This window comes from Balaenoptera ricei, chromosome 3 (assembly GCF_028023285.1).
Source record: "Balaenoptera ricei isolate mBalRic1 chromosome 3, mBalRic1.hap2, whole genome shotgun sequence".
NCBI lineage: Eukaryota > Metazoa > Chordata > Mammalia > Artiodactyla > Balaenopteridae > Balaenoptera > Balaenoptera ricei.
The window spans coordinates 176,292,508-176,303,099 of NC_082641.1; the positions used below are offsets into that span (position 1 = coordinate 176,292,508).

General features: G+C 45.8%; 1 protein-coding gene and 1 long non-coding RNA gene across 3 annotated transcripts in view; one reads left to right on the forward strand and one right to left on the reverse strand.

Moving 5' to 3' along the window:
• Window positions 1-8,358, reverse strand: part of HNRNPM (heterogeneous nuclear ribonucleoprotein M) — a 51,895-nt gene extending 43,537 nt beyond the window's left edge. The window contains exon 1 of one of the 2 annotated variants that reach the window (XM_059918540.1): window positions 8,209-8,358. In XM_059918540.1, the coding sequence (XP_059774523.1) occupies window positions 8,209-8,321 (113 nt within the window). In that variant the 5' untranslated portion in view covers window positions 8,322-8,358. The remainder of the gene's footprint in view (window positions 1-8,208) is intronic. The other variant, XM_059918539.1, reaches the window with a different exon arrangement.
• LOC132363104 (uncharacterized) lies at window positions 7,044-10,289 on the forward strand. The gene is made up of 3 exons (XR_009502549.1): window positions 7,044-7,128; window positions 7,461-7,534; window positions 9,785-10,289. It is a non-coding gene; the product is annotated as an uncharacterized LOC132363104 (long non-coding RNA).
• The last annotated feature ends 303 nt before the right edge of the window (window positions 10,290-10,592 follow it).

Consider the following 10,592-nt stretch of genomic DNA (forward strand, 5'->3'; position numbering starts at 1 on the left):
TTCACACACTCCTGTGGGGCTCTAACAGAGGTGGGGGAAACAGGCCAACTCCCTGCCCAAGGTGCTTTAATTCCAAGACAGAAACAGGAAAAGAGAAGGAAGATTTATAAGATTTCATGGAACAGAAATGAGGTGGTACACATAGGCCCAACCAATTTTAGCTTTACAAATAAAAGTGTCTTTCACTGTGGGCAGAAAAAAATTGGACTCAGGTACTTGTACACCATTAGCAGCATTATTCACAATAGCAAAAGGTGAAAACAACCCAAGTGTCCACCAACAGATGAATGAAGTAAACTAAACGCGGTAGATCCATACAATGGAATATTACTTATTCAGCCATAAAAAAAGGAATGAAGTGCTGATACATGCTTCAACACAGATGAACTTTGAAAACATTATGCTAAGTGAAATAAGCCAGACATAGAGAAAAAAGGAATAGAGGTTACCAAGGACTGGGGAGAGGTGGGAATGGGGAGTTACTGTTTAATGGCTACAGAGTTTCTGTTTGGGATGATAAAAGAAAAAAGTTCTGGAAATGGCGAGTGGCTATTGGCATAGTGTACAACACTGTACCTAATGCCACTAAACTGTACACGTAATCATTTTAGGATGGCAAAATTTACATATATTTTACTACAATTTTTAAAAACAAAATTTTTAAGGGAAAGAAACCATTCTCTACTCAACCCTATTACTTTGAGGCTAGGGAAACTGAAGTCTGAGCAACGCCGGTAGGTTAAAGACAGCACGCAAACAATTCCACCTTTGGCAAAGAAGGGTGGATTTGTTTTTTTTCTGACATGGCCTTTCCTGTAATACTCTTTACCTTTGTGTGTTAGGTGCTTCCATGGAGTAACATTTCTAAGCTCTACAGGTACGAATCTGGCTTAAGAGTGGGCAGGAGAAGTTTCACAAGAAATGCAGGCTCCCAAAGCACAGAACCAGACAGGCTGGAAGCCCAGTCCAGAGCCCAGGAACCAGACAGGGTGGCCCTGCGCTGGCTGCGTGTGGCTGTTCCGAGCCCCCTTTGACCACAGGCAGACACCTGTGAGAGCTGACCAGGAACAACTGGGGAGGCAGCAGCCACAGAAGTCCTCTCAGGGCACTAAGTCCAGCACTTTCTGCTTCCCAAGCCCTATGCTTTCCACCAGTGAGAATCAAGGGACTCCCAAACTACAGATTCTAGCAGAGACTTTGTGATCCAGGACAAAAATGGAAAGAAAACAAAAAGTCAAGATTACAGTACTGATGATTTATAAGACCACCTTCTTTAACGTAAAGGGTTGATCTTTATTCTAGGATATGTCCTCCCTGTGTGGGGGAGGGGTAGTGTGTGGGGGAGGGGTAGTGTTCAAACATCAATGGTAGCTGGAGGACTTTCTTTCAGTGTACTTGGAAAAACTGAAGTTAGCAACTTTTTGTAGTCCCCAAAGTACTTTTTTCTACTGGTCCCTCATATCCACACACAGGCGTGCCAAATGGTAACCCAGTGAAGTTATCACCCTAGGCAAAACTAAGGAAAGCAACTTCTTCCATGATCTGAACTATACCAACATGCAATAAATAGACCTCCTTCACATGGGCTGGCAGATGGGGGAGGGGGAGTAGGGCCACACCAATCCCCAGATTCCTAGAATTCTTCACTCTGTCTACCCAGGCTCACAACAGACCCTCCTCAGGCTGACTGCACACCGCAAGCACAGTCCACCCATCCACTCCATATGAAAGCCCTGCACCCGTCTGCCAGACAGAGCATGCATTTTACCCTCCGTACATAAGGAGGAAGTGTGTTACAACAATTCATAAAATGTAAATCAATCTACATTTCATGGGCCTACAGAGAGTCTGTGGGTAGGAATATATTTTAGAACTGGTTTCTTTTGAAACCCAAATACTCTACAATCTACATTAAAAAACATTACTCTGACACAGGGTGCATGACACAGTAATGCTTCCAGCCTGTGTTTTCAAAGACTGCCCAGCTCACCTTATTAGTTACAAAATGTATAAATAACTAATTACAAGACAAAGTAGGTAACAAAGTGTCTAGGCCATATTCTGCCATGCATCATTACTGCTAAGAATAAACTACCCAATCTAACCCCAGAAGCTGGGGATTTGGTTTGGGGTTAATCCACATCACATGGCTCATCATCAAGAAAGCAGCTCAAATGGGTTATGGCCAAGGTGTGAGCAAAGCACTACTGTACCCAAGTCCTTCTCTGGCTAATCATTTCCTCTCTCCGAGAAGTTTCCTCCTATCTCATCACTTCCAGTTCCTTAAAAAATTGACCTTTTTGTAACTCTAATGATCACCATCAACTCTATTCTTGACAGAATTGTAGAAAACCCCCCTCAAAGAAACCTCACGTGACACACGTTCAAGTATAGATGATGTGACAGTTTAAGAAAAGCCCAGTTTTTTAATGTTTAATTCAATTTTCTCACTTACCTTCGGGATAAAATTAGGGGAATATGCTTCTAGCCCTAAAATACATATAACACTTAACTGTGAAAACCTTTTAGAAGCACATTTTTATAGGTAGATTATAATTTAGCTACACTGATGAAATAACCTGCTTTATCCTAAATACCCCAAATTTAGAATATTATAGAATTTTAAATGTTAAAACACACCTACCATACATTATCCACAACTAGATACTTACCCAGAAGAAAATAAATATATCCATACAAAAATTTAGACCTGAATGTTCATAGCAACGTTATTTGTAATATCCCAAAACTTGAAATCTAAATGTCTACTAACAGGTAAATGAATAAACAAACTAAGAGTATATCCATACACTGAAATACTACTCAGCAAAAAGTAATGAACTACACACAACACGGATGAATCTCAAAATACTTATACTCAAAGAAATCAGACAAAGAAGGAGTACATATGGTAAGATTTCATCATATACAAATATATTTGAGAAAATCTAATCTGGCAAACTAATCTATAGCGGGTTTTCTCAACCTCAACACTACTGATATTTGCAGGCCAGATAATCCTTTTGTTGTGGGAGGCTGCCCCGTGCACTGTAGGATGTTCAGCAGCATCCCTGACCTCTACCCAAGAGAGGCCAGTAGCAGCCCCATTCCTCAGACTTGAAAATGAAGATCAAAAATATCTCCAAGACACTTCCAAATGTCCCCTGAAGGGAAAGAAGAAATCACCCCATTGAGAACCACTGATGCATACTATGGCCTGGGGGTGGGGAAAAAAAGGACTCAGAGGATTACAAAGGGGCAGCAAAGGGGGTTATGGTTGTATTTATTATCTTGATTCAGTGAGGGTATCAAATCGTACACTTCCAACTTATGCAGTTTATTGTGCCAATTATACATTTTTTAAGTTTCCACTAGTTTCTTAAATTTCAAACCTAACCCCAATATAACTTGACTTGTAACTCTTATATAAAGTAACAAATCTGTCATCTTTCAAAGAAACTGAAGCTACCTAAGCAAGCTAAATGCCTTACCAATATTCTCCTCGCTAAGTGGCTCCCAATTCCCAATGAACACCCCATCTGATTCTGGCACCCAATCATCTACCTTAAGTTCTAAATAGACCCAATATGTTAAAAAACTTTTTCTGACATTCTATCAACCTAATTCACGATACATCAATAAAGATAAGCCCAAAGTATCTGTAAGAACCTCCCAAGTCATTAAAATAAGATTAATTATGTTTAATATGGCTTTGGAATTGTTTCACTGACTGCATTCTTTGAAAATTGATAATTTAACATGTCACTGCTCCACCATACTAGAATTATACTGTACATAAAGATCACAAGTAAAAAGATAGGGTGCCTGCCTATTTCACCAAGGGCTGTCACATTCAACATGTAAAACAGTGAATCCCTATCCTCCCTTACGCCTCCATGGCATTCCCTCTCACGTATAATACTCTCATTATTCTCAGTTTTTCAATCAAGAGTGTAGTTTGAAAATGGCAACCCCGACACATCGAAATCCTGACCACATCTCCTGAGGAAAAAGACTCCCCCACCCCCATATTCCCTTGAGAACCATCCCTTATGTAAAATGACTCTTCACAGAAATCCTTTCAATCCTGAGTTTCCCCTAATGCATTTAAGATGCAGAGAGCACTATTCACAGCACTATTCTAGCTCCAGGTCCACCTCCTAACTACCCACGTGACTTAAGCGCTTTCCCTCTCTGGTTCTTTACCAGCAAAACCAGCATAACCTGTATCCATGTAGCTCACAGGGATGTCGTGAGAATCAACAATCAGCCTAACAAAAAGCAGGTTGGTAAATGTTAAGCGCAATACCTAAGGGAGCAATACTACAGATGACTAAGAGGTAGGGTTATCTAGGCCTGAACCCCAATGTCACCAACTCTTTGTCAGGCCTCAGTTCCTTCATCTGTGAAAGGAGGTTACTTATCCACACTGACAAGTTTAAAGGACAGACTTGGCACACTAACTGTGGCAATGATATATTTTTGTACCAAAAATTTTCTGGAGAATGATTCACTCCTTGCCTTCTACCATTGCACATACTGATTAGGTTTTAAAATAAGCCCATGGGGCCGTGGCTGAGGAAATCTAGGCACTGTACTCATTACAGACTACCAAAGGAGCAATTCAGCTTTCACCTCTATGACTGCAAAACATGGTAATGGGAGAGACCATCTGCCAACTCCTAAATGAAACAAGCAACCTAATCTTTGCAGACTAGTATCTCTCTGCCTAGCCATGAATAAAATCAAAGAGCAAAGTGAAAGCAAAGAGCTGGCAGCATGCATTCAAACAACCTACAGCCCCTATTCTAATCTTGAGCTCACAATCAAATGTGCCTCAAAATTATTATCAAGTACACAATCACTTTTTAAAGTACAGCAAACACTCAAATCATTGCAAAGCACAGAGAAACTGGTTTAAACAAAAAAAAAAAAAAACCACTTCAAATAACTGTGTTCAGTGAGAGGTTACCAGGGTGGTGTGTGGAAGCAGCAAAGGACCTGGAGTCAAGATGGCCTCCCCCAGATTCTTTGGGTCAATTTCCTTAACCTGAGTCTTCTCAATTGTTAAAAAAAAAAAAAAAAAAAAACTTTTCTTGACTGTAAAACAGTGTCAACACTAACATTACATCCCCAGGAATTTATACTAAATACATTTTTAAAATTTAAATATTTTTAAAATAGCGTATCTCTCAGTTTTCTGATTCAGCCACAGGTTACTCTGAAAGTGGAGTAGGTTAAGTCACTGATTTTAAATGGACGGTGCAACCTTTATTTTTAAAAAATAAAATTTTAAATTAAAAAAAAAAAAAAATCAAACCTAAGCCTACATACTCCTCTAAAATGAACGCTTTTACCTCCTGACTAATATACTCTAACTCTGAATCTTGCCTATTTTTTTTTAACTTCAGAATTTATTTTTTTAATTTATTTTTATTCATTTATTTTTGGCTGCATTGGGTCTTGCTGCTGCATGCAGGCTTTTCTAGTTGTGGTGAGCGGGCTTCTCACTGAGGAGGCTTCTCTTGTTGCAGAGCTCGGGTTCTAGGCACGCGGGCTTCAGTAGTAGTGGCGGCCTGCAGGCTCTAGAGCGCAGGCTCAATAGCTGTGGCGCACGGGCTTAGTTGCTCCGCGGCATGTGGGATCTTCCCAGACCAGGGATCGAACCCATGTCCTCAGCACTGGCAGGCGGCTTCTTAACCACTGCACCACCAGGGAAGTCCCTTAACTGTCTTTAGATGCAACAGATTTCTCATCAAAATAAAACAAACCCTCCTCTTATACCCAGAAGAAAAGGAACTGCAAAACAAGCTGTCCTATCTGGGGTCCTCATCAAGCTTGCTATCTCACTGCCTTTTTGGTTTACAGCACACTCCACTCCTGGCGGAGACAAAGGTAAGAAGAATCCAGTCTCACTCATTTCCCTTCCCTCAAAGGCTTTCAAGATAAAAATCTAAATTCCTTAGTCTGGAATTCATTGCCCACCAGCTGGCCCCCAGTGCTCCAGCAGTTTGGGTTCTTTATAAATACGTATCAAATATATAAATATAAAAATTCCTAGTCTTTGGACGCTCTCCTCTCTGCCTCTCTCCATCGTCTTTCATCCTCCTCCCCCTAGAGGAACACCTCTTAACTGCCCCCAGCAGGTTAGGCTGGGGGGAGGGGTGCCCCTCCAAGCTCCCTACCTAGTTAACTCCTTTTACTAATACCACAGCACAATTACTTTACTACAAAAATATTCGTTGGCCTTCCCTGTGAGAAGGGGGGGGGGGGGGGGCTTTGTTTTCTAAAGAACTCTGCTTTAAAAGCTTCGTGATGCAAAAAAAACACCACGCACACAAACTTTTCCAATGGCCCTCCGAAACAGATCTAAGTGTTCCTAACTTCCTAAAATAGTCTCTACTAAGCAGTCCTAGACTTTGAGGTTCTTTCCAACAAGGGCTCTTTTAGCTCTAAAACCTTCAGGTTCTTTCTAATAACCCATGTGTTAACGTGCGTCACAAAATGACTATTTGGAATCAGTCACAAAATGACTATTTGGAAATGGACAGTGGAAAATGGGAAATTTGAAAAATGTACCCCAGATTCTATAATCTATAACTAATAACTTCTCACCTAGCACGATTCTAGCAGCACTCCATCCTGTGATAAAGAAATAAAGGAAATAGGTAATGAAAAAAGTTTAAATGAACACATCCCTTTCCAGAATTTTCAATAATAAAGGGTTGGGAATACTTCTAAGATGCCTTTCTCTTGACTTCCAAGGACCAGTAACCACGGTATTTTGTTCCTCCCCACCTAAGGAGAGAAAGTTTAACAACATAGCTAGTATTTAGTGAGTGTTCATTAACAAAGCGCTTTAACTACATTCACTTTTAATCCCCACGAACTCCAACTATGCACATTAAAAATTTGTGGGAAGGCAAATTCATAGGAGATAGAATGTATGACACAGGTAACCAGGAGAGGGGGAGAAGAGGAAGTTATTGTTTAACAGCTAGTTTCTGTTTGGGATGATGAAAAAGTTCTGGACGCGGATACTGGTGATGGCTGCACAACACCGCAAATGCAGTTGATGCCACTGAATCGTGCACTTAAAAATGGCTAAAACTGTAAATTTCACCTTACGTATGTTACCACAATTTTTAAAAAACGTATGTGGTAAATCAAATGTGTGCCCAGCCTTCCCCTGTCCTCCCCCCACAGCTGCCGGGAGGAGGCAAAACGCCTCTCCATCTTTCAGGCGGCTGTAATCAGAATGAGTGGGGTTCAAGGGGACATAAGGGAATGCTTTAAAGCTTTATGGAAACTTTAAAAACCGAGGACCCGAGACAGACCTCTAAACAGGACTGAAAGGGTGACGGGAGTTTGGAAATGGGTGAACCCGCCTGATGATGGAAAAATCTTCCCCTAGAACACGAAAGAGAACGTTTCCCTTTTTTTTTTTTCCCTCCCTACAGTTTGCTTCTACGGCTGAACATTGAGCAGCAGGTCCGATCTCTCCACAAATACCTACTGCGCACCTGGAGAGGAGGTGAGGGACTTGAGCCGAGGCCAGAGCTTGGAGCGAGGGGCGGTTCTGACCGAGGCACTTATCGCGGGGCCGGGGGAGGGGGGGGCTGGAGAGGAGGGGAACGGCGCGCGCCGGGAAGCGGGAGGGGGGAGGAGGTTCCCGGAGCCGGCCTCGCGGTCCTTCCCGATACCCACCCGCCTCTGCTACCGTTTACCCGGACCGACAACGGGCGAGATCCTGCGTGCGCAATCCCTCCCCTCCCCCCACTTTACCGATCGGGAAACTGAGGCCCCGGGCCATTGCGGAGAGACGTGAAACCACGCGCCCAACCAAGGTCACCCGACAGGCGAGCGGGTCGCGGACTCCGGGGCTCGTCGGCTCCAGGGCCCGCGCGCCATTATCCCCGCGCGCAGAGGCCCGGCCTGAGGCCTTTGCGTCAGGGTCGGTGTCGGACCCGGCCTGGAGGGACCGGGGGAGTTGAGGCCCGAGGCCTAGGAAGAAGGAGCTGTCCTAGAGGCGCTCCCGGGGCCGCCCGGCTTCACCCCTCACGGCCTGGGCGGCCCCCACCCTCGGCAGACCCTGAGGGGAAAGCCCGGCCGAGGCCGCGCCGGTGGGAAGCCGCCAAGACCTAACGGAGCCGCCGCCGGCCGCCGCAAAAGTGCCCGGCCTGGGACAAGGAGCTGTGGAATACTCACCCTTTCGGGCCCGGAGCTCCGTTGCCACTCGGCACGCCGGGCGCGCCGCTCTCCTCCTCCATTTTGGGCTCCGTCGCCGCCACCTCGGCTGCTGCTTCGACCCCTGCCGCCATTTTCTCCGCGTCTGGGCTTTGTGTGAGCGAGCGGGATGCGCGGCGCTGCGCCTGCGTGCTCACGTGATCCGGCGCGACCAGTAACGTCTGCTCGCGCCGCGGCGGCCTCCCGCCTCCTTCCCTCCAGCACCGGGCCACGCCCCTGTTCCGGGCCACGCCCCCGCGGCGCGCAGGCGCGCACCGTCAGCTGTTACTAATTCATTCTCGCAACTAACTTGCGTTTGGCGCCTGCTGGATACTCCATCCGCTCTCCAGGCCTGGTAGAGGCGCCATCTCTCCACCCCCCACACGTGGACCTCGTCACTCCCAGCTTTCTGTAATCAGAGCTAGGGCAGAAGGGCAGCGAAGTTCTGTTTACTAGGCTAGAAAGGAGTTAGGCAGGCAAGGGTAGGACACTGAAGGGCCAGGCCGTAGGACAAATGTGTAAAATGCTCTCTCTCTAAGCAAGTATCATCCTGCACCAAGAATATCTGGGCTCTATCCGACCTGTCTCCCCACCACGCTGAGAAGTCCTGGGTGCAGAGCCCATGGCCTAAGTCTCTCTCACTAACAGCCGTCAGCAACCAGACGCCTAGCTGGAGACTTCGAATGTGCTGATGAATGGTTCTTGAGTGAATGAACAAGCAAGAAGCCAAACATGGTGATAGAAATCACATGATGGGGCTCCTTCCTGCCTGACCGTGGGTCCCTCTGCCCTGAGAGCTTGGCCCTTTCTCCGAATGGGTTTTCAGGGCTGTTACAGGACGATGTCCTGGGACAGCCACAGTGGCCTGGGAAGAGGCCAGAGCCCCCAGCATTCAGAGGCCTCAGGCTCCCTTAGCCAGCAGCCACCCCTGGTCTCTGTTGTCTCTGGTACTTTGAAATAAATGCTTCAGTGGATCTTGAAGAAGTTCCCATCTAACCACCAAACTCTCTCTAAGCTCACAATGGGAAAAATGGGTTTTTTTCCCCCTATCTCACCAAATAACTACATTTCATCGGGCTCTGAGGAACTATCTCACCTGCCACACCTTCCTCCAAATTAAATACTTAATCCGGCCAGGTTAAGAACTCCAGGCCCGGAGAATAAATCCAATAGCCCAGGCTAAGGCAGAGGATAGGCCCCACCCTCTCTTTCCAGCTCCCATTCCCAAGAACTTCCCAGACTCACCTGTCTCAGAACTCCTTTCTCTTGCCCATCTGCAAGCCCCTCCTCTCATCTCCCCCCACCCACCCCACCCCCTGCCCCCGGAAATCTCTGATCTACTAAAATCCCCTGTGCACACCAACCCTCTTCACTTGGTCCCACTGGAATCTATCTCAGTTTCCTTTCCTCCCCGTTAGACCTCTCTCTCTCTCTCTTTTTTTTTTTTTGGCCTGGACAGCCAGGGAAGTTCCCCCCCTCCCCCTTAGACCTCTCTAGACCAGAGGGGCCCCTGGACCAGAAGAAGCCTCACGAATCTCTGAATTCCCTTGCCCAACAGGGCTCAGAAATGGCGGAAGAGGCCACAGCAGTCTCAGAATCATGGAGAGGAGGCCGAATACAAAGCAGCGGGGACAAGAAGCCACCTTTTCTCTGATCCCTTCTCCGGCAGTGGGTGTGACTGGAGATGAGCCGCAAGCCAGGCCCAGGCTGAGGAGACAAACTTTCTACTAGGCTGTGCTCCTATAGGCTGGTTGATTTAATCCAACACTGCCCAGATTCCTGGGTTTAGCCATCGCCTGCACTATTAATTCCTTCACTCTTTCCTGTAACTGACACTTTATTTTCTTTAAAAGAAGGCTGTTTTGGGAATTCGCTGACGGTCTGGTGGTTAGGACTCTGCCCTCTCACTGCCAAGGCCTGGGTTCGATCCTTAGTTGGGGAACTAAGATCCTGCAAGCCTCCCAGCGTAGCCAAAGAAAAAAAGTATGTTAAAATGTTGCTTCACCTCACAGCACAGCCAAAGAAAAAAAGGATGTTAAAATGTTGCTTTACCTTAGCTTATTGTAAAAAATAAATAAGAGAATGATGCTATTAAAGTGTAAATTCAGTCATACGCTCTGCCAAAGGATCTGAGTCTAAGACTTGCTCTCTCTCTGCTAGGGTTAAGGGTCATGAAAGACAGCCTAGCACCAAACTACAACTCAGGACTTCCCTGGCAGTCCAGTGGTTAAGACTCTGTGCTTCCAATGCAGGGGGCGAGGGTTCGATCCCTGGTTGAGGAGTTAAGATCTCACAGGCTGCGTGATGTGGCCAAAAAAAAAAAAAAAAAGTACTGGGCCCTGTTCAGGGTGACCCTCGGTAAGTGT